Raw genomic sequence first — 25,242 nt, forward strand, 5'->3', positions numbered from 1 at the left:
TCCTCAAAAATATATTTTAAATCTGGAAATAAACTACGCTGAACAAAAATGGCCATCTCAAAATTTTGATTGGATGTGTTTGGGGGAATGATGGGCATAGGAGGGGGGAGCTATTTGCCCTCCAATCACTTTTGACTATTAAAAAGGGCACTATCCCTTTGAATTTCCAATCGAATGAGCCTTTTTGAAGTTTCTTTGACAATGCCTTCAATAAAAACCTTATATGCCCCCAGGGCATAACTTAAAACCCTTGCCCTGAAGGTTGAGGGGGATTGTCCTCCTCAAAAACATGTTTTCTATCTGAAAATCAACAACTATCTCCAAATTTTGATTGGATGTGTTTGGGGGAATTCTGGGCGTGGGGGGGGCTAGTTGCCTTCCAATCACTTTCGACTATTAAAAGGGCACTATCCCTTTGAATTTCCAATCGAATGAGCCTTTTTGAAGTTTCTACGACAACGCCTTCTATAAAAACCTTATATGCCCCCAGGGCATATCTTAAAACCCTTGCCCTGAAGGTTTTGGGGGAGTGTCCTCCTCAAAAACATATTTTCTATCTGGAAATCAACTAAGCTGAACAAAATGGCTATTTCAAAATTTTGATTGGATGTGTTTGGGAAATGATGGGCGTGGGGGAGGGGGGGCTAGTTGCCCTCCAATCACAGGCCAAGGGTATAACTTAAAACCCTTGCCCTGAGGGTTGTGGGGAGTATCCTCCTCAAAAATATATTTTCTATCTGGAAATCAACTACGCTGAACAAAATGGCTATCTCAAAATTTTGATTGGATGTGTTTGGGGGAATAATGGGCGTGGGGGGTGGCTATTTACCCTCCAATCATTTTCGACTATTAAAAAGGACACTAGCTCTTTAATTTCCAATCGAATGAGCCTTTTTTGAAGTTTCTACGACAACACCTTCAATAAAAGCCTATTATACTCCCAGGGAATAACTTAAAACCCTTGCCCTGAGGGTAGTGGGGGAGGGTACTCCTCAAAAACATGTTTTCTATATGGAAATCAACTAAGATGAACAAAATGGCTATCCGAAAATTTTGATTGGATGTGTTTGGAGAAATGATGGGCGTGGGGGGGGGGGCTAGTTACACTCCAATCACTTTCGACTATCAAAAAGGGCACTAGCTCTTTAATTTCCAATCGAATGAGCCTGTTTTGAAGATTCTATGACAACACCTACTATAAAAACCTTATATGCACCCAGGGTATAAATTAAAACCCGTGCCCTGAGGGATTTGGGGAGCGTCCTCCTCAAAAATATATTTTCTATCTGGAAATCAACTACGCTGAACAAAATGGCTATTTCAAAATTTTGATTGGATGTGTTGGGGGAAATGATGGGCGTGGGGGAGGGGGGGCTAGTTGCCCTCAAATCACAGGCCCAGGGCATAACTTAAAACCCTTGCCCTGAGGGTTGTGGGAGAATATCCTCCTCAAAAATATATTTTCTCTCTGGAAATCAACTACTCTGAACAAAATGGCTATCTCAAAATTTTGATTGGATGTGTTTGGGGGAATGATGGGCGTGGGGGCTAGTTGCCCACAAATCATTTTCGACTATGAAAAAGGGCACTAGCCCTTTAATTTCCAATTGAATGAGCCTGTTTAGAAGTTTGTACGACCACGCCTTCTATAAAAACCTTATATACCCACAGGGCATAGCTTAAAACCCTCGCCCGGTGGGTTTTGGGGGAGTGTCATCCTCAAAAATATATTTTCTATCTGGAAATCAACTACGCTAAAAAAATGGCTATCTCAAAATTTTAATTAGATGTGTTTGGGGGAATGATGGGCGTGGGGGGGGGGTTAGTTGCCCTCAAATCGCTTTCGACTATTAAAAAGGGCACTAGCTTTTTTAATTCCCAATCGAATGAGTATTTTTTTAATTTTCTACGACAACGCCTTCTATAAAAACCTTATATGCCCCCAGGGTATAACTTAAAACCCTTGCCCTGAGGGTTTTGGGGGAGTGTCCTCCTCGAAAATTTTTTTTCTATCTGGATATCAACTACGCTGAACAAAATGGCTATCTCAAAATTTTGATTGGATGTGTTAGGGGAAATGATGGGCGTGGGGGGGGGGTCTAGTTACACTCCAATCCCTTTCAACTGTTAAGAAGGGCACTAGCCCTTTAATTTCCAATCGATTGAGCCTGTTTTGAAGTTTCTACGACAACGCCTTCTATAAAAACTTTATATGCCCCCAGGGCATAACTTAAAACCCTTCCCCTGAGGGTTGTTGGGGAGTGTCTTCCTCAAAAATATATTTTCTATCTGGAAATCAACTACGCTGAACAAAGTGGCTATCTCAAAATTTTGATTGGATGTGTTTGGTGGAATGATGGTTATGGGGGGAGCTAGTTGCCGTCCAATCATTTTCTACTATTAAAAAGGGCACTAGAACTCTCGATTTCCAATCGAATGAGCCCCCTTTGAAGTTTCTACGACGACCCCTTCCGTATGAAGTGCCTCTGGGAAAAAGAAAATAAATAAATAAATAATAATAATAAAACATTGGAGCCGTATGGCCTTTACTATAGGCAACGCTACAGCGTTGCCTCTGATTAACGGCCTTTGTGATTAAGCGTTCATTTTTAAAGAATTGGAACAAAATTCAAACTTTCGCTTAAAGAGCAAGGTATTGACTAGGGGGCGAACCCCCTAATATACGTATTAAAAATATATGAATATAGAAGTTCGTTACGTAAGTTAATTCTTAATTTACGTATATTTACTACTAATAAAAGCGTTTGTAAATAAAATCAAAAAAGTTTCGAGAAAGCCATTTAACCAAATAAAAGTAAAATTAATATGCAATTTTTTTTTTAATTATTCATGTACGGAGAGCCAAGATCAAAATCTGCATAAACTCAAAAACGTTCAAAAATTGAACAAAAAAACAAGTTTTTTTAAATGAAAGTAAGGAACGACGTTAAAACTTAAAACGAACAGAAATTATTCCGTATATGAAAGGGGCTGTCCCCTCCTCAACGCCTCGCTGTTTACGCTAATGTTTGACTTGATCACAACTCTATTTTTCAAACAATAAAAGACTTTAGCTTAACGAGCGAGGTGTTGAGGAGGGGACAGCCCCTTTCATATAAGAAATAATTTCTGCTCGTTTTAAGTTTTAACGTCGTTCCTTACTTTCATTTAAAAAAAAAACTTGTTTTTTTTATTTAATTAACATTAAAGGTCTAGCTTCATAATGTGAGCCGTTATTGATATATTGCTTTGTCACCTTTTTGAAAATATACATGCTCATTCTTCGTTTTGATTTAGTTCAATATCCGTCTAAATATTCCTTAAATATTAAGAATTTATGCAACAAAACTTCTGTTCATAAATAATTTCGACTAAATAGTCAAATCTTGTCCAGAATTGTACTTACAATCCAGTATTTGAATTTTCAAGTAGAAAACTTAAAAAGCGATAATCTACCAATCAGTGTACAAGTATTGGTACATACACTTATACAGCAAAACAATAACTTTCAATTTTCCTTCTAATGAACATCTGGAATTATCATGGGGGGTATGAGTAAGAATTATCCAGGGGAGAATTTTCCGCAGGGAGTGGAATTTTTTGGGGGGAGGGGGGAACATGCCTACACTCACTGTGGGTATTAAGTCGGAACCTCCAGGGAATGAGGAGGAGGATGATCAGTTGACCAAAAAGTTAATATTTGTACGCTACTACTATTGCTACTACTACTGGTACTACTACTACAACAACTACTACTACCTCAACTAGGCTACTACTACAGCTACTGCTTCTGTAACGACTACTATAAAGTTAGGGATGTTGAGGTGAAAATTCTAGGAAATGTTGAGGGGAAAGTTGACTTAAATCAAAACAGACTATGTAACAGACATAAAGACTGTCGAAACGGTGTCTATCTTAGAAACAGCTGAAGCGTATCAAGCTAAAATTTCAGGGGCATCATTAGGGAGAGGTTGAACTGAACAAAAGGCAAGATATGTGTACTACTACAGCTCCTAATGCTACTTCTACTACTGTTACTACTACTATTAAAACAATGCTATCACTCCTACTACTACTAAAATGATACTAATGCTACTAAGGCCAAGAGTATGACGGTGAATATTTAAGAGAACATTGAGGGGAAAGCTAAACTTAGTCAAAACGCACTACGGGCATGCAGGTTGTCAAAAAGGCATTTTTTTTCAGGAAGGGCCCATGGTATTAAGTTGGAACTTTTAGGGAATGCATAGTGCATAGGGGGAAGCTCAATTGTCCAAAAAGCAATATATACACGTTACTAATAGTTCTACTATCGCTGCTGCTACTCCAACTACTTCTTCTATTGTAACTAATACTAAGGCTAAGAGTATTAAGGTGAAAATTTTAGGAAATGTTGGGGGAACGAAATCGAACTTAAATTAAAGCACATTATGGACATTGAGGCTATTTAGATAGCATATTAGCTATGTCATAGTAACAGCCTATAGTAAGTGAAAAGTTGACACTTCCAGGGCTTGATGAGGGGGATGTTCAACAAATTCAATATAATGTGCGCATACTACTTCTGCTATTAGTACTACAGCTACTGCTGTTAATACTAAGAGTAATCTTACTACTGCTATTGCTACTAGTACTCCTACTGCTACTACTACTGTGACTATTGATACAACTAAGTTTAAGGGTATGAAGGAGAAAATTTCAGGGAATGTTGAGGGGGAAACTTAACTACATCAAAACATACTGTGTGTATGCAGGTTGTCAAAAGAGCCTATCAGCAATACCTTAGGAACGACTTGGAGTAAGAGGTTGAAACTTGCAGGGCTTGTCGTAGTTGATGTTGAGCTAACGAAAAGGCAATATTTGCATGCTATCACTACTACTTCTACAACTAATACCACTACCACTGCTACTGCTACTGCTACAATTATTACTACTGCTACTAAGAATATTGCTACCAAGGCTAAAAATATTACGTTGAATTTCTTAGGAAATGCTGAGAGTCTTGAACTAAATGAAAATAGGCTATATTTCTGCAGGTTGTCAAAAGCACGCATCAGGAATGTCCTAGGAACTGTTTACGAAAATAAGTTGAATCTTTCTGCGTGTGTTGAGGGTGATGTTGAAGAAAACCCAAGGTAACCTCAAAAAGGGCTCATTCGATTGGAAATTGAAATGGATAGTGCCATTTTTAATAGTCGAAAGTGACTGGAAGGCAACTAACACACCTTCCACGCCCACAATTTACCCAAACACATCCAATCGAAATTTTTAGATAGCCATTTTGTTCCACGCAATTTAAAGTTCAGGAAATTATATCTTTGAGCAGGACACTCCCCCCACAGTCTTCAGGGCAAGGGTTATAAGTTATGCCCTGGGGGCATATAAGTTTATATTGAAAACTTTGTCATAGAAACTTGAAAAAGCGCTTTTTCGATTGAAAATTCAAAAGGCTAGTGCCCTTTTTAATAGTCGAAGGTGATTTGAGGGCAATTAGCTCCCCTCTCACACCCACCTTTTCCCCAAACACATCCAATCAAAATTTTTAAATAGCCATTTTATTCAACATAGTTGAAAGTTTTAGAAATTAGGTCTTTAAGGATGAACCCCCCCCCCCAAAAAAAGAAAACCCTCAGGGCAAGGGTTGTAAATTATGCCCTGGGGGCATGTAAGGTTTTTATAGAAAGCGATCTTGTAAAAACATCAAAAAGGGCTCATTCAATTGGAAATTGAAAGGACTAGTGTCCTTTTAATGGGCTTTGGGGACAAATAAGGTTTTTATTTACAGCGTGGTCGTAGGAACTTCAAAGGGGCTCATTTGATTGGAAATTGAAAGGGCTAGTGTCTTTTTTAATAGTTGAAACTGATAGGAGAGCGAATAACGCCCCTCTCACGCTCACCATTTTCCAATCAAATTTTCATATAGCCATTTTGTTTGATGTAGTTGAAAGTTCTGGAAATTATGTCTTAGAGGATGGCAACCACCCTCACAGCCCTTAGGGTAAAGGGTTGTAATTTATGCCTTGGGGGCATGAAAGGTGCTTAGAGAAAGCGTTGTTGTAGAAACTCAAAAAGGGCTCATTCGATTGGAAATCGATAGGCCTAGTGCCCTTTTTATAGTCAAAAGTGATTGGAAGGCTTGAAATTTTTAAAGTAAAGATCGATGGTGGTATAATGTATGATTTTGGTGTTGTTTAGACCAGGGCACTTCATATCGAATGAGTTGTCGCAGGAGCTTCGAAAAGGGCTCATTTTATTGAAAATAGAAAGGCCTAATGCCCTTTTTAATAGTCGAAACGGATTTGATGGCAACTAATCCCTTTCCCACGCCCACTCTTTTATTTGCCTTTATGTTTAACAACTAAATGTTACCTTAAGACTAAATCAAAATGCAGTGTGTTAATACTAATTCCCAAGAAGGCATCTCAGCAGTATCCCAAGAACGACTGAGGGTCAGGGTTGCCAACTTTTTGGTCGATGAATATGTCCCTTGAGCATCCAAAAATGTGTCCTTTTCAGACAAATAATGCCCACATTTTGTCTATAATATGTCCATCTTGAAATCTCAGAAACCAGTTTTTTTTACGACTTGTGAACCTCCTTCAAAGTGGTCAGTTAAAAACGAATATAATGAAAACGAAAAAGATTCATTTAGTACATCCATACGAAATGAACTAGTGTGATAGCATAAAAGCCATAAAAACAGGTAAACAGCAAAAAACTAATTGTGAGAGCTTAAGGCTCATCTTTCTACGAGAGTTCCGCTTGACAGGTATGGTCGGCTTGAGGATCAGCATTTTGACTTCTTTTGGTAGCTTATTGCGAATCAGAGTGTTTCTTGCGCGTGTCATAAGGTACAACCCAGGAGTCAAGCGACGTTGCGGAGCGCTAGGTAAGCTGGGTTGCCCTTCAATCAGGAGGATGACATCCCCAAAGGCATAATTGCTGGACCTTTGGACAATGCTGAACAAAATACTCGTCAACAAATTCTGATTGGATGCTGGTTTTCAGAACTGATGAGTGCAGGGGGTGCCCTCAAATCCCTTTTGACTCTTATAAAGGGTACTAAACTTCAGTCAAATGAGCTCCATCTGAAGTTTATGCGACTATCCATTCCATAAAACCTTATATGCCTCTGGGGCATAATTTACAACCCTTGTCCCACGGCTCTTAGGGGTTGTGTAAACGCTGAGGGCATTGTTATATGTTTTTTGACCATTTTTAACAAAATTACTATCTCAAAATTTCTAGGGAAAACAAGACGTGGGTGGAGGGGGGTGGGTTGGTTTGCCTCTGACCACTTCTGTCTCTTAAAACTAGCACTAGAACATCTGATTTTCAATACAGTGAGTCCCATCCAAAGTTTGTAAAAACCAACCCTTCCATGTAAATCGAATATATTAATAATGGAGAACTAGTATAACTCGTAACCCTTGCCCTAAAAGTGTTTTTTGGGGGGGGGGGGTTTCATCCACAAAAATATAATTACTGGAACTTTTAATATATGCTGAACAAAATGACAATCTAAAAAATTTTATTGGGCATGTTTAGGGAAATGAAGGGGTTGGGGGGGGGGGCTTTTCGCCTTCCAATCACTTATGATTCTTATTAGAACTTTCAATTTCCAATCCAGTCGCTTTCAAAGTTTCAACGACAATCTTTTCTACACTATGTGCCTTGGTCAGAAGTAAAAAATAAATTGTAACCTTATCTCTCTTTCATTTATTAAATCAAAAAAAGTTTTTTCTACTTGAAGTATGAAGCAACATTAAAACTTAAGACAATCAAAAATTATTCCATATATTAGGGGATCTGCCTTTTCCTCGATACCCCTCTCTTAACGCTAAGATCTTTTCAAGAGCTTTAAAAAAAAATGTTGATTCAATTACACAGCCCTTATGTTTCAAGAATCGTTCTTAAAAAAATAGACGAAAGATCGATCATTAGCGTAGAGAGGGCGGTATTGAGGAGGGAGTAGCCCCCGTAATATACGGAATAATTTTTCTACTTTTTAAGTTTTAATGTTGCTCCTTACTTTTGGTAGAAAAAACTAGTTTTTGTATTTATTTATGATCGTTTTTCTGATAATCCTAAGAAATCCACCCCCTCTGTGGAAAATTTCCCCACGAAAATTTCCTCTATATAAAATTCCTCCCATGTAAAATTCTTCCACTGGGAAATTACCCCCGGACAATTCCATCCCTGCTGCGTATCCTTCCCAGAATTTTTTTTGCTTACGATTCTGCCTGAAAAATACTCCTTACCATACTTTTTTTTGAAGAAAGACTTGCATTCATTTAGTTTCTGATCCTTTTTAAGGTCATTGGGGAATATCCATGTTTGGAAAATACCCCCAACCTGGAAATTTTATCCCCCAGAAATTTCCCATGGAGAATTACTCCTGGTGATCATTCCCCCATGGAAATTTCTCCCGTGGCAAATCCCCCGCCCCCCAAAAAAAGATCATAAATAAAATTATCTAAAAAAAAATCTCAAAAGAATTCCAACTCCGCTGGAAACTTCCCCCTGAGATTTTCCTCAAAGTGTACAATGGGATCAACAACGAGAAAAAAGACAAATAACACACATTCTGTATAGAAATTCTGGTAAATTTTCCCCATGTAAAATTTCTCCTGAAAAGTCCATCCCCAGAAGATCTCCTTCCTCCTTTGGAAAATGTCGGTATACTTCCCTATAACAAATACTATATGTAAACAATAGGCAAATTTCACGACTTGTGGCCCTTCCTCTGGTGGTTCTGAGGGGCCATGTCATCTCCAGACATATCTATTGATATGCTATCTCAAAACTTTGGTCAGACAACTTTCAGGAAAAAAAGGGCGTGGGTAATGGGTAACACAAAACTTAAAAAATACTATATATTTGGAATCAGCCCAATAAGCTAATTTTTTGGTACATCTATTGATAACAAAATTGATTCCAGATCATCAAGAATCTAATTTTTTCTTTTGCTAACTTATCATTTTCAGTTAATAATACTTGATAAATAGAAAGATGTTTTGCCTGACTACTGGAAGTCGGAAGCCATAGTTAACGAAAAAGGTGCCTGCTTGCTTATTATCCTGACTGTAGCGTAAAAGCAAGGAGAAATAAAATCGTTTATAGATGAAAAGAAGCAAACTTGCGAAGAATTTCAAGAGTATTTGCAGATAATTGTCTGTGGGATAGAGAAAGCAACTCCGAAAAATAATAACGTTTGTAAAAATAATAACGTTTGTAAAAATTAGTAAAAAAGATAAGTAGTTAAGTAAATTTAATGCAAGACAAGAATAGTTTTAATACTGATTTGGTGAAAAACGACATTTTTTTCTTACAAAAATATCTATCCAGCGGGGAAATATTCTATTTTATGTTATAAATTTGCAAAATATGTCCCTTTTATGTCCCAAATTTCTAAAATATGTCCCTTTTTTGCACTATTATGTCATTGTGTCCCGGCCTACAGGAATATGTCCATTGGACATAAAATATGTCCAATTGGCAACCCTGCTGAGGGTATTATGTTCAAACTTTCGGGGCTACTCCTGCTCTTAAAATTTAACCAAGTTAAAATAGCGTAAGTGTATCTAAGCTATGAAAGAAAGTAAGCAGATTTTTTTGCGAATGGTATCAAGCTTTCCATTTCAGGTCAACTAGAGGAGGTATTAAACGAAATTAAACACTATTATTTGTGGCCAGATTTTTAAAAGGGTATGTGTTGTTAACAATTGCCGAAAATTTTTCTTCAGCATATAAATAGCAGACCAAACTATAAAGTCTTAAAAAAAAAAAAAGATTCAAAGTATATTTTTCTTATTCCCTGAAAAGATTATGTCAATATAAAACGAACAGAAAATAATTAAAAAAACTTTTCCCACAAAATAAGTTTTTCAAAGAAAAGTAAATAACTCCGATCAACCAAAAATGAACAAAAATAAAATCAAAATAATCTACGACACGTGAAACTACCGCAAATCAGGATCGATAAATAAATGAAACCCAAAACAAACAAAAATTACAATAAATAACCGAATCAAACTCAAAACGAGCAGAAATTAACATAAGTTGGGCTCAAAACCCTTAATGCCTTCCCAAGGCCAGAACATAATTTGCGATTTACTGAAAAAAATACAAAAGAATGTGCATTGTCAGTTTCGTATACATATACTGATATTTAGTAATCAAAACGTTAATATTATTTGATTTATTAAAGTTATAAAAGTAAGAACATTTATATTTTGTTCAGTAAAGTGCAAATTATGTTCTGGCCTTGGGAAGGCATAGGGGTTATGAGCGCTACTCATATTAATTTTTGCTCGTTTCGAGTTTGACTCGGTTATTTATTGTAATTTTTGTTTGTTTCGGGTTTCATTTATTTATCGATACTGATTGGCGGTAGTTTCACACTTCATAGATTGTTTGATTTTATTTTTGCTCATTTTTTGTTTAATGAAGTTCTTTACTTTTTTTGAAAAACTTATTTTGTGGAAAAAGCTTTTTTAATTAATATTATACAAAGGTAGGACCATCTCTAAAGCTCTTTCATCGGCTGAATCAAACGCTTTTTAATCCATAAAACTGAGAATCGAAGGGTTCTGTTGGCTCGGGCACTTCTTAAAAATTAGTCTAAGAGTGAAAATCTAGTCGACACAACCTCTCCCCCTCTTGAAACCAAACTATTCTTCTCTTAAAACTTTATCTGTAGTATCTCTATGTCTAAAAATATCATCATACTAAGTAATTTGCTATCTACAGAAACCAAGCTAATGCCTATATAACTACCACACTCACTCTTATCGCCTTTCTATTATAGAGGTGCTTGATTAAAGTTCCCCTAAAGTTGCTAGATACTTCCACTTTTTCAAAAGTCATATTCGTAATCTTCAGTAATTTATCTATAAATTCACAACCACAATATTTCAAAAAACCCATTTACCACACAATCAGCACCTGGGGCCTTATTATTTTTTGAATTTTATAGGGACATTTTTTCTTTTTATTTTGTTTGCAATATAACTAACCAAATCATTTTCTCATAGTGTTAAATAAAGTATGTGTACTGTTAACCATGGTATATGTGCTGAAAAATTCATAATAGAAAAAAGTAACAATTTTTAAAACCAAATTGGGTAAATAGTGCCTCCCCTTTTTGTGCTTCCTTCTGCACAGCCGTGATCAAAATTATACATTTAAAGTTTTGCTTTGAAAGATAAACTTCACTTTTCATAGCATTAGAAATTATTTCAGGTTAGATGGATCAGTTTTGTCCGATTTCCAAGCAATGTTGACTTATGATGAAGTTATTGCAAAATTCAAAGCAGATCACCCAGACTTTGCCGGAGCAAAAGTTATTTATGCTCCAAGTCGAAAGGTTACGGAAGAAGCAGTCTATGACTATATCAGCTTAGCAACTGTCCTTAAAAGAAGTTTTCCAGACCTCATGGCCGGTTTTGACCTGGTCGGACAAGAAGACTTGGGAGTGCCGTTGATTGAATTTTTAGAGCCTATATTAAGTGGACAAAACGAACCAGACTTAAAGTATTTCTTTCATGCTGGAGAAACTCAATGGAATGGGATGTCAACTGATTTGAACATAATTGATGCCCTTCTTTTAAATGCAACAAGGATAGGACATGGTTATGCAATAGCTAAGCATCCACTTGCTATAGAGTTGGCTAAAAATAGGAATGTACCCATTGAAGTTTGTCCTCTTTCAAACCAGGTAAGGGCAAAGATAGCAAATATCATTGACTGTTGTACACCTTAGGTATCCGATATTCTACACGTCATCACAATGGGCCAATCACAATGAAGTGCAGATGTTTAAGAGTCACAAGATATAAAACAAGCTCGATTTATATCTCTTTTCTAGATAGATTTTATTGTGTTGTAAAATCCGACCCATCCTAATTTTTTTTTTTTACTTATGTATGGCTCTTGAAAACACGAAAATTGTTTCTCTGGAGCACTTTATTCGTCAGATCAAACAGTTCACGGTAACGTACTGTAAGTAAGAAGTGAATCGACCCTATAGTAACCGAAATTCTAAAACAATGAATATCTGATAACCATTTATACATCAAAAGAATTAAATTTTAATGTTGATATCCAATATACAAAATTCACTAAGTTTAATGTTACCCATCAAAAGCTACAAGCCTGAGAAAATTTTCTTAATTTTGAAAAAGGGGGGGGGGAATCCCAATAAGTTCAATCAATCTTTATGAAAATCCTACCATCAGATTCAGCGTATTATAGAACCGTACTGTAGAGGTTCCAAGCTCACACCAACAAGATTTGGAGAGGGCACATTCGAAAGGAAATTAAAAGTTTTAGTGCCTTTTTCAAGTGACCAAAAAGATTAGAGGCCAACAAGCCTCCCTCCCACCACCTCCCTTTTCCCCCAAAGTCACCCGATCAAAATTTTGAGATATCCATTTCGTTCAAAATAGTTGAAAGGCTCAATAACTATGCCTCTGGGGATAACAAGAACCCCCGCAGCCCCTTGGGAAAGAGCTGTAAGTTATGAAATTTACCCATTGCTTACATATAGTATTTGTTATTGGGAAGTATACAGACCTTTATCGGGGGTGGGAGAATTTTTGATTTCTCAATGGGTGAATTCTCCGGGAGAAGAAAAGTTTCCGCGGGTGAACTTTCAAGGGATTTTTCACACGGGGGAATTTGCCAGAATTCCTATACGAAATTATTTTTATTTGTCTCACTTTTTCGTCGGCAACTGAATTTCACGTGTGTAGAGGTTCCGGGGGAATTGTCCGTGGGAAATTTTCAGCGGGGTTTGAATTGTCTGAGAGATTTTTCTGTGAGGGGAGAGGGGAGATATTTTGTGGTGAAAACTCTTCATGGTGGAATTTTCCGCAGGAGAAACTTTCCATTGAGGGGGGGGGGTATTCTAGGAAATGTTTTTTTACGGAGGGGGGATTTCTGACATAACTTGAAAACGATTATAAATTGAATAAAAGCAAAAACGATCAAAAATTACATAAAAAACAAGTCCTTTTTCAAATAAAAGTAGTTAAAGGAGAATTTTCCTTGCGGAACTGTCCTCTGGAAATTTTCCGCGGGGAATTTTTAGTGAGGATGGAATTGTACGGGGGAGAGGATTTCAAGCGGGGCGAACTTTCCACAGAGGTATTTTTTGTTGGGTGGATTTCGACGCGGATGTTGGTGGTTTTCCCGCCATTATTTGAAAAATGATCAGAAATTAAATAAAAGCCAATTTTTTTTTTAAACTGAAAGTAAGCAGCAACATTAAAACTTAAAACAAATTTAAATTATTCCGTATTTGAGGGGAACTGTCCCTTCTCAGTACATTGCTCTTTACGCTAAAGTTCGACTTTTTGTCCCAATTCTTTCGAACGAATCGTGAAACACAAGGGCCGTTTAATTAGAATTGAAGCGTTTTTAAAGTACTAAAAAACTTTAGTGGGCAGAGCGAGGTGTTGAGGAGCGGATAGCTTCCCTCATATACCCTGTGATTTTTGTTCATTTTTAGTTTTAGTGTTGCTCCTTGCTTCCAGTTGAAAAAACTTGTTTTTTTATTTAATCTGAAGTAGGACCAGCATATATCTTATCTTATCTCTTAGGACCAGAATAAATCTTATCTTATCTCTTATCTTATCTTATATGTTTGTAAGTTTGTAAGATATTTAATCAACCATCAAAAAGGGACTTTAATAAGTTTGGCTTAAGTAAATAGTCAAACAGTTCGTGGTAACGAACTGTAAGTAAGGAGCGACCCGGCTCAATGGTAACCGAAACTCTAAAAAACGGGATTTTGATACCAATAGATACATCAAAAGAATCAGATTTTAATTCTGATTTCAAATATATAAGTTTCATTAAGTTTAATCTTACCCATCAAAAGTTACGTGCCTGAGAAAATTTGGCTGATTTTCGAAAAAAGGGGGAAAGACCCCCTAACAGTTATAGAACCTTAATGAAAATCACACCATCATATTCAGCGTATCAGAGAACCCGACTGTAGCGGTTTAAAGCTCCTATCTACAAAAATGTGGAATTTTACATTTTTTGCCGCAATAAATAACACGGGTGGGGGTTTATTTGTGTGTTTGTTTTTTTTTTTTTTTTTTTTTTTTTTTCCCAGGTTGTTAATTTAAGAACACTTTTGAAATGAATAAAGTGGTATGGCTACATTTTCAGGCAAAAAAAATTTCAAGTTACAATTTTAATTTACCAAAAAAAATTGAGGGCAACTAGGCCCCCACCCAAGCTTATTTTTTTTGCGAAAGTCACCCGATCAAAATTTTGAGATAGCCATTTTGTTCAGCATGGTCGAAAATATGATAAATATGTCTTTTAGGATGACTTAATCCCCCGAAGTTCCCAGAGGGAGGGATAAAAGTTATGAACTTTACCCAATGTTAACATATTTTTTTGTTTTTTGGGATGTATACAGATGTTTTCAGGAGGTTTTTTTTGTGGTAGGGGGAGGGAATGGTGGGTCGGTGGTTATGCTGGAGGATCTGTTCATGAAGGAAGTTTTCATGGGGGAAGGGAAGTCGCCATGAAGGGGGCGCCGGACTTGCCAGCATTATTTATTGGCTATTGGGAAGTATTCAACCATTTACAGGAAGGATTTTTTCTGGAGGGGGAGCGCTAGAGGAGGGGGTTACTCTGGAGAATATTTACGTGGAGGATGTTTCTTTGGGGTAAGGGACATTTCTATGAAGGGGGTGCCGGATTTCCAAACATTATTTAAAAAACGATCAGAAATTAATTAAAAAAAAACAAGTTTTTTCAACTGAAATGTAAGAAGGAATATTAGAACTTAAAACGAACAGAAATTATAACGCATGTGAGGGGGTTCTCCCCAAGTCAGTACCTCGCTCCTTACGCTACAGTTTTTTTTTAGTGCTTTCAAAAGAGCTATCTATTCTAATTAAACGGCCTTTGTGACTCAGGGGTTTCTGAATAAAAATTTTTTTTAAATTTTAACGTAATGAGCGTGTTATTGACTATGGGGAGAACCCCTTCATATAAGTAATAACATATACGTAATAAAAAAAACAATAAAAAAACAAGAGATACGGCTCAATAGTAATCGAAACTTTTAAAAACGAAATTTTGATGTCAATAAATGTATCAAAAGTATGTGTTTATAATGCTGATCCTAAATATATAAATTTTATTAAGTTTAGTATTACTCATCAAAGGCTACGAGCCTGAGAAAATTTACTCGATTTTTTAAAGAGGGGGAAACATCCCCTACAAGTGAAAGAATTTTAATGAAAATCACACCGTCAGATTCAGCGTATCAGAAAACCCTATTACATAGGTTTCAAGCTCATATCTGCAAAAATCTGCAACTTTGTATTTTTTGCCAGAAGAAAAATATACGAATATAGAAGTTAGTTACGTAAGTTAATTTGTAAAGACATCCATTTAGCAAAAGAAAAGTAAAATTTTTATACAAATAAAAGCTGCATTAACTAAAAAACGATCAGAAATTAAATAAAAAAAACAAGTTTTTTAAACTGAAAGTAAGGAGCGACATTAAAACTTAAAACGAACAGAAATTATTCCGTATATGAAAGGGGCTGTCCCCTCCTCAACGCCTCGCTCTTTACGCTAAAGTTTGACTCTGTCTCACAACTTTATTTTTTAAAACAATAAAAAACTTTAGCGTAAAGAGCGAGGCGTTGAGGAGGGGACAGCCCCTTTCATATACGGAATAATTTCTGTTCGTTTTAAGTTTTAATGTCGCTCCTTACTTTCAGTTTAAAAAACTTGTTTTTTTTATTTTTTCTTTTAAATGTCAAAGGACTGGTCGCTCGAAAAAGGTGATTAAAGTTTGAAGTTTTACAATTTTATTTCCTTCCATGGTTTTTATTTATTCCTGTTTATTTACATTTTCCTTATCTATACGTGGACCACAGAATTTTCTTTAGTTAGTTGAATTACTATTGCCATGTCTGAGGCAAATAGGTCAACACAGCAAAAATCAAGCCTCAATAATACACTATTTCTCTACAATTTGAGTGGAACATACCTCACATATCTTACCTTCATAAGAGTGGATAGCTGAGGATCGATTTACATAATTGGTTTCTCGAGTTTAGTAACTCACTTTTCAGCCCTCTAACCCAGGCAAGATGCGTCAATGCCAAAATTCTTCCTTAAGACTGCTGAAAACAGTTGCAAGATGTATTTAATTAGTATACAGATGTGCAAACTCAGGCACACTTCCCGCATTGAATTTCTTATAATTGACAGTTAAGTCTAGAAAAGTGTCAGGATTTAGACCTTCAGCTCGATTTAAGGGTTGGGTGTAAGTGAACCTGAAAATTGATCGCTAGTTGAAATTATTTTGATTATCTTATTTCGAGGCGGTTTTCAAACCAAGTTTGTCGGACAGATACCCTTTCGATTTGTTGTCAATAGGGGCGTTTTTTCACTCATCAATGTGCTAAGATCTTAAATCTTTTGTCAGAAAACGCTTAAAAGTGGCATCTTTGAACAAAGATCTTACATCTTTAGTCGTTTTTGTGCAAACGTCTTTCATCATTCTGCTCTGATCAGCGGTCTAAGAACAACGATGAGTAGATCATCGAAGTTCTCTCATCATTGTTCTATATGGCAAAACAGTGGCGGTCTTCACACTTTTTGCTAACATCAGCAAGCTGTAAGATCTTAGAACAAATATGAGTTAAAAAACGATAATCTTTGCAGAAAGATGTAAGATCTTAGTGCTAAAAAACGGGCCTAATATATATCTAAACGCCATTTGGAAGTAGGCCAAGGGACCATGGTTCTCCCTAAGTTTCCATCAAGTGGTAAGAAAGCCTTGGAACAGGGTTTTAAGTGCGAGATCATGGACTTTGAACTATGTTAAACAAAATGGCTATCTCAAAATTATCCAATGGTGCACTTTTTATTTCGATTTGACGCCATTTTCAAGGGGTTTCAGGCTCTTTTTCGAAATCACCATAAATTTCTTTTCGCAATAAACTTTTACTTCTAAGATTAATCGAAACAATAGTTACCATTCCTGATTCAGTGTCAAATGGCAATTTTGTTTCACTAGACACTTTTTTTGAAAACACGTTTTCAACTTTTGATTACTATGGACTGTGGTTAGCTCTTTACTAGGTTGCAGCGGCAGCCATAGGCAGCCATTGGTGTCGTACAATAGGCAGCGCGCTAGCGCTGCCTAAGTAAACAACGATGTGGGCACAATGTGTTTTTTTTTCTCCATACCCGATCACTTTTTATCGAAGGAGTTGTTGTAGAAACTTCAAAAAGGGCTCATTCGATTGGAAATTGGAGTGGCTAGTGCCCTTTTTAATAGTCAAAAGTAATTGGAGGACAACTCGCCCCCCCCCCACGCCCATCATTCCCCCAAAGACATCCAATCAAAACTTTGAGATAGCCATTTTGTTCAGCGTAGTTGATTTCCGGATAGAAAATATATTTTTGAGGAGAATACTCCCCCACAACCCTAGGGACAAGGGTTTTAAATTATCCCTGAAGGCATACAAGAACGATGTTGGCATAATGTAATATTTATTATGTTTTTCCTTTCCAGCTGGGCACTTCACAGGGATGGGGTCGTCGTAGAAACTTCAAAAGGGGCTCAGTCGATTGGAAATTGAGAGTTCTAGTGCCCTCTTTAACAGTCAAAAGTGATTGCAGGACAACATGTCCCCCCCCACGCCCATAATTTCCCCAAACACATCCAATATAAAGTTAGATATAGCTATTTTTTTCATCATAGTTGATTTTCATATAGAAAATATTTTTTTGAGGAGGACACTCCCCCACAATCCTCAGGGCAAGGGTTTTAAGTTATGCGTTAGGGGGCGTAAAAGGTTTTTATAGAAGGTGTTGTCGTAGAAAAATCAAAACAGGCTCATTCGATTGGAAATTCAAAGGGCCAGTACCCTATTTAAAGGTCGAAAGTGATTGGAGGGCAACTAGCCCCCCCCCACGCCGATCATTCCCCCAAACACATCCAATCAAAATTTTGAGATAGCCATTTTGTTCAGCGTAACTGATTTCCAGATAGAAAATATGTTTTTGAGGAGGACAATGCCCCACAACCCTCGGAATAAGGGTATTAAATTTTGCAGCTAGGGCATATGAGGTTTATATAGATGGCATTGTACTAGAAAAATCAAAACAGGCACTTTCAATTGGAAATTCAAAGAGCTAGTACCCTATTTAATAGTAAAAAGTGATTGGAGGGCAACTAGCCACACCCCACGCCCATCATTCCCCCAAACATATCCAATCAAAATTTTGAAATAGCTATTTTGTTCAGCGTAGTTGATTTCCCAATAGAAAATATATTTTTGAGTAGGACATTCCCCCACAGCCCTCAGGGCAAGGGTTTTAAGTTTTGCCCTGGGGACATATAAGATTTTTAAAGAAGGCGTTGTCGTAGAAACTTCTAAAAAAGCTCATTCGATTCGAAATTGAGATTACTAGTGCTCTTTTAATAGTCGAAAGCGATTGAAGGGCAACTAGCCCCCTCGCCCATTATTCCCCCAAACACATCGAATCAAAATTTTGAGATAGCCGTTTTGTTCAGCGTAGTTGATTTCCAAATAGAAAATATATTTTTGAGGAGGACACTCCCCCACAGTCCTCAGGAAAGGGGTTTTAAGTTATGCCCTTGGGGCATATAAGGTTTTTAACGAAGGCGTTGTCGTAAAAACTTCAAAAAAAGCTCATTCGATTGGAAATTCAAAGGGCTAGTGCCCTTTTTAATAGTCACAAATGATTGGAGGGCAACAAGCCTCCCCCCCACGCCCATCATTCCCGCAAACACATCCGATAAAAATTTTGAGATAGCCATTTCGTTCAGCGTAGTTTAAAGTTTTGGAAATTAGGTAAAGAACGATGTTGGCAAAATGTTTTTTTTCTCCATACCCGGGCACTTACTATCGAAGGAGTTGTCGTAGAAACTTTGAAAAGGGCTCATTCGCTTGGAAATATGAGTTGCTAGTGCCCTTTTTAATAGTCGAAAGTGATTGGAGGGCAACTAGCCCACCTCCCACGCACATCATTCCCCCAAACACATCCAATCAAAATTTTAAGATAGCCATTTTGTTCAGCGTAGTTGATTTGCTCATAGAAAATTTATTTTTGAGGAGGACACTCCCCCACAACCCTCAGGGCAAGAGTTTTAAGCTATGCCCTGGGGGTATATAAGGCTTTTAAAGAAGGCGTTGTCGTAAAAACTTCAAAAAAGCTCATTCGATGGAAAATTTAAAGGGCTAGTGCCCTTTTCAATAGTCGAAAGTGATTGGAGGGCAACTAGCCCCCCCCCACGCCCATCAGTCCCCCCAACCTATCCACTCAAGCTTTTGAGATAGACTTGGTGTTAAGCGGAGTGGATTTCCAGATTTAAAACATATTTTCTAGGACGATAATCCCCCACAACCCTCAGGGCAAGGATTATAAATTATGGCCTGGGGGCATATAAGATTTTTATTGAAATTTTGTCGTAGAAACTTTAAAAAGGGCTCATTCGAATGGAAACTCAAAGGGGTAGTACCCTTTATAATAGTCGAAAGTAATTTGAGGGCAACTAAACCCCCTCTCATGCCCAACTTTTCCCCAAACACATCCAATCAAAATTTTAGATAGTCATTTTATTCAACGTAGTTGAAAGTTTTAGAAATTAGGCCTTTAAGGATGACAACCCTCCCCCACAACCCTCAGGGAAAGGGCTGTAAGTTATGCCCTGGGGGCATATAAAGTTTTTATTGAAAGCATTGTCGTAGAAACTTCAAAAGAGCTCATTCAATTGGAAATTGAAAGGGCTAGGGCCTTTTTTAATAGTTGAAAGTGATTGGATAGCAACTAACACCCCTCTGACGCCCACCATTTTCCCAAACACATCGAATTAAAAGTTTGAGATATTTATTTTGTTCAATGTAGTTGAAAATTCTGGAAAATAGGTCTTTTAGGATGATAACCTCCTCAGAGCCCTCAGTGCAAGGGTTGTAATTTATCCCCTGGGGCATATAAAGCTTTTATTGAAAGCGTTGTCGTAGAAACTTTAAAAGGGCTCATTCAATTGGAAATTGAAAGGGCTAGTGCATTATTACTAACGCCCCTCTAACGCCCACCATTTTCCAAAACAAATCCAATCAAAATTTTAAGATATCCATTTTGTTCAACGTAGTTGAACGTTCTGGATATTAGGTCTTTTAGGATGATAACCCCTTCAGAGCCCTCAGTGTAAGGGTTGGCATATAAGGTTTATATAGAAAGTTGTTGTATAAATCATAGGCAGCACGATCGCGCTGCCTAAGTAAAGAACGGGGACACTCGAGAACGAGACAAGAAACGGGGACTAAGTAAAGAGGAGAACACTCCCCACAACCCTCAGGGTTGTTTCCTTTAGAGAACGGCACTTCGTATCGAAGAAGTTGTCATAGAAACTTCACAAAGCGCTCATTCAATTGGAAATTGGAGTGGCTTGTGCCCTTTTTAATAGTCGAAAGATATTGCAAGGCGACTAACACCCCTTCCACGCCCACCATTTCCCGAAACACATCCAATCAAACTTTTAAGATAGCCATTTTGTTCAGCATAGTTGATTTCCAGATAGAAATTATGTTTTTGAGGACAGTCCCCCGCAGCCCTTAGGGCAAGGGTTTTAAGTTATGCCCTGGGGACATATAAGGTTTTTTATAGAAGGCGTTGTCGTAGAAATTCGATTGGAAATTCAAAGGGCGAGTGCCCTTCTTAATAGTCGAAAGTGATAAGAGGGCAACTAGCCTGCCTCTCACGCCCACCTTTTCCCCAAACACATCTAATCAAAACTTTGAGATAGCCATTTTATTTAACATAGTTTTAAGTTCTAGAAATTAGGTCTTTGAGGATGACAACCCCCCCACAGCCCTCAGGTCAAGGACTGTAAATTGTGCCCAGGGGGCATATAAGGTTTTTATATAACACGTTGTCGTAAAAACTTCAAAAAAGGGCTCATTCGATTGAAAATTGAAATGGCTAGTTCCCTTTTTAATAGTCGAAAGTGATTCGAAAGCAACTAACACCCCTTCCACGCCCACCATTTCCCGCAACAAATCCAATAAAGATTTTGAGATAGCCAGTTTGTTTCGCGCAGTTTAATTTTCAGGAAACTATACATTTGATCAGGATACTCCCCCCACAGTCTTAAGGGCAAGTGTTATAATTTATGCCATTGGGGCATATAAGGTTTTCATTGAAATCTTTGCCATAGAAACTTGAAAAAGGACTCATTCGATTTGAAATTCACCTTTAACGCCCATCTTTTCTCCAAACACATCCAATCAATATTTTAGATAACCTTTTTATTCAACGTAGTTGAAAGCTTTGGAAATTAGGTCTTTAAGGATGACAACCCATCCCCCACAGCCCGTAGGGCAAGGATTGTAAGCTATACCCTGGGGACGTATAAGGTTTTTATTGAAATCATAGAAACTTCAAAAGGGCTCATTTAATTGGAAATTGAAAGGGTTAGTGCCTTTTTTTATAGTTGAAAGTGATTGGAGAGCGATTGAAACCCCTCTCACGCTCACCATTTTCCCAAACACACCAAATCAAAATTTTAAGATATCCATTTTGTTCAACGCAGTTGAAAGTTCTTGAAATTAGGTGTTTTAGGATGATAAACCCCCAGAGCCCTCAGTGCAAGGGTTGTAAGTTATGCCCTGGGGGCATATGAAGTTTATATAGAAAGTTGTTATAGAAATTTCAAAAAGGGCTCATTTGATTGGAAATTGAAATTGTCCTTTTTAATAGTCAAAAGTAAATGGAGAGTAATTAACCCCCCTCTTACGCCCACCACTTCCCCAAAAACATCCAATCAAAGTTTAGAGATAGCCATTTTGTTCAACGTAGCTGAAAGTTAGTAGAAAGGGGGGTTCTACTCCCACGATTACCACGTGGTTTATGGTTTTCTCAGTGAGAATGAAAAAACAGAATTTTTCTCACTTGAAAAACCAGGAATTTTTTCACATTTATGGATGTTTCTTGGACGGTTATGTGTGTTGGTCAATCTATTTGATGTTTTTAATTGTTGTCAACATCAAATTCATGTCTGTTTTATGGTTTTTGTCAGTGAGAATGAAAAAACAGAAACTTTCTAACATTTATGGATGTCAACAGCAATTTATGGTTGTTTTATGGTATTTGTCAGTGAGAATGAAAAAACATGAACTTTCTCACATTTATGGATGTCAACAGCAATTCATGTCTGTTTTATGGTTTTTGTCAGTGAGAATGAAAAAACAGGAACTTTCTCACATTTATGAATGTCAACAGCAATTTATGCCTGTTTTATGGTTTTTTGTCAGTGAGAATGAAAAAACAGGAACTTTCTCACATTTATGGATGTCAACAGCAATTTATGTCTAGGCCTCATGACCTCGTGACAGGACCACGTGGTTTATGGTTTTCTCAGTGAGAATGAAAAAACAGAATTTCCAGGTGTAATGACATTGGGGTGATTTACATAATCGGTGGGGGAATTATTGGCTCACGAATGGGGAATTAAGAAACAAACATGGCTTCTTTGATCTATAGGCTAACCTAACCTGAGAAATTGATTTACATAATCGGTGGGGGAGAATGTAATGATTCATGAAGGGGGAATTAAGAAACAAACATGGCTTCTTTGATCTTTAGGCTAACCTAACCTGAGAAATTGATTTTCATAATCGCTAGGGGAATGTTTTGATTCACGAAGGGGGAATTAAGAAACATTATGGTTTCTTTAATCTTAGGTCTGAGGGATAAACTTTCTTTAGGTCAGAGAGAAAAATTAATATTCTATTTTTAAATAGGGCTTCATTGATCTTTACTGTCAGGAATTAGAATTATGCGGGAGTCTAAAGAGATAGAAATTCTATTTTTAAATACGGCTTCACTGAGCTTTAAGTTGGAGAGATAAATTGATATTCTAACAAAACCTTAATAGTGTAGCTAGGAAATTTATGAGATGAAGAGATTAACGTAGGAAAGGGTTTCCTAGAAATTTCAAATGCGTCAGCGCAGAGATGCCAAAAACAAAAGGAATACGCTGAAGTTACGATTAGGGATTATTTGGGCGAAACCGTTTTAGGGAATCATTTCGGCGCAACAGTTAGAGACATTTTAAAAGATGATTTAAAAGATGATTTTAGAAGAGGATTTGAGGGTGAAACTCTCTGTTCGTCATAATACACAAGTTCCATTTGCACAGTGTTGTGAAGTCCCCTACCACAACCCCAAAGAGTCCTCATACCCCACCCCAACCCCGAAGGGTCCTCATACCCCACCCCAACCCCCAGGAAGCCCCCCGGTCCTCAAAGGTCCACCGGACTCCCAAAGGGCCACCCGGACCTCAAGGGTCCCCCAAACCCCCAAAGGACCCCCCAGGCCCCACAGGCCCCCTCCCTCCCCCCTTGGCCCCCAAAGGGTCCTCCTCCCTCTCCTACCCCCTCCTCACCTTCCCCTCCCCCACCCCTCCTCCCCCTCTCCTCCTCCCCTTCCTCCTCCCCTTCCCTACTCCCATTTTTTAATATTTTTTGAAACCTATTGTTTGGGATGAGTAGTTTGCTATTTTTGACTTTTCTGAGCTAGGTTTCTTAGCCTTTCATAGGTGTGTGTTGTCAGAAACTTATGATTTGGGATATGTAAATTACTATTTTTGACTTTTCTGAGCTAGATTTATTAGACTTTCATAGGTGTTTGTTGTCTGAAACCTATAGTTTGGTATGAGTAGTTTGATTTTTGACTTTTCAGAGCTGGATTTCTTAGCCTTTCGTAGGTGTGTGTTGACTGAAACTTAGGATTTGGGATATGTAAATTACTATTTCGGGCTTTTCTAAGCTAGATTTCTTAGTCTTTCGTTGGTGTGTGTTGTCTGAAACCTACGATTTGGGATTTGTAGTTTTGCTTTTTGGACTTTTTAGAGCTAGGATTCTTAGTCTCTCATAGGTGTTTGTTGTCTGAAACCTATAGTTCGGGATGAGTAGTTTGCTATTTCAGGCTTTTCTGAGCTAAGGTTTCTTAGTATTTCATAGGTGTGTGTTGTCTGAAACTTATGACTTGAGTTGTCTACTTTGATAGTTCAGTCCTTTCTGAGATAATGTTTCATAGTATTTCGTTGGTGAATGTTGACTGAAACTTATGATTTGAGATATGTAAATTAATATTTCGGGCTTTTCTAAGTTAGATTTCTTAGTCTTTCGTTGTTATACGTTGACTGAAACCTATGATTTGGGATATAAGGTTCTTAGTTTTTCGTTGGTGTGTGTTGTCTGAAACCTACGATTTGGGATTTGTAGTTTGCTTTTTGGACTTTTCAGAGCTAGGATTCAAAGTCCCTCATAGGTTTTTGTTGTCTGAAACCTATAGTTTGGGATGAGTAGTTTGCTATTTCAGGCTTTTCTGAACTAAGGTTTCCTAGTATTTCGTAGGTGTGTGTTGCCTGAAACTTATGATTTGAGGTGTGTAATTTGCTATTTCAGGCTTTTCTGATCTAAGGTTTCATAGTATTTCGTAGGTGAATGTTGTCTGAAACTAATGATTTGGGATATGTAAATTACTATTTTGGGCTTTTCTAAGCTAGATTTCTGAGTCTTTCGTTGATGTGTGTTGTCTGAAACCAATGATTTGGGATGGGTGGGTTGCTATTTTTGACTTTTCTGAGCTGGATTTCTTAACCTTTCCTAGGTATGTGTTGTCTGAAACCTATGATTTGGGAAATGGTTAATTTGCTATTTTTGACTTTTCTGAGCTAGGTTTCTTAGCCTTTCATAGGTGTGTGCTGTCAGAAAATTATGATTTGGGATTTGTAGTTTGCTTTGTAGACTTTTCAGAGCTAGGATTCTTAGTCCCTCATAGGTGTTTGTTGTCTGAAACCTATAGTTTGGGATGAATAGTTTGCTATTTCAGGCTTTTCTGAGCTAAGATTTCTTAGTATTTCATAGGTTTGTGTTGTCTGAAACTTATGGTTTAAGGTATGCAATTTGCTATTTTCAACTTATCATAAACAGATTTCTTAGTCTTTCGTAGGTGTGTGGTGTCTAAAACCAATGATTTGGGATGTGTGGGTTGCTATTTTTTTACTTTTCTGAGCTGGATTTCTTAGCCTTTCGTAGGTGTGTGTTGACTGAAACCTATGATTTGGGGCTCAATTTTTCATAGAAGATAGAAAAGTTCATGATGTCTTCTGAATTTTACCAAAGAACAGAATTCAGTTCTAATTTCTCCAGAGAA

At 37.4% G+C, this 25,242-nt stretch overlaps 1 protein-coding gene across 1 annotated transcript in view; it reads left to right on the forward strand.

Moving 5' to 3' along the window:
- LOC148946730 (adenosine deaminase 2-like) overlaps positions 1–25,242 on the forward strand; it is a 93,332-nt gene that overhangs the window by 38,161 nt on the left and 29,929 nt on the right. The window contains 1 exon segment of the mRNA XM_089096410.1: positions 11,245–11,719. Within this exon segment, the coding sequence (XP_088952536.1) occupies positions 11,245–11,719 (475 nt within the window).

This window comes from Artemia sp. Qi Xiang Cuo, chromosome 11, assembly GCF_049724085.1.
Source record: "Artemia sp. Qi Xiang Cuo chromosome 11, ASM4972408v1, whole genome shotgun sequence".
Lineage (NCBI taxonomy): Eukaryota > Metazoa > Arthropoda > Branchiopoda > Anostraca > Artemiidae > Artemia > Artemia sp. Qi Xiang Cuo.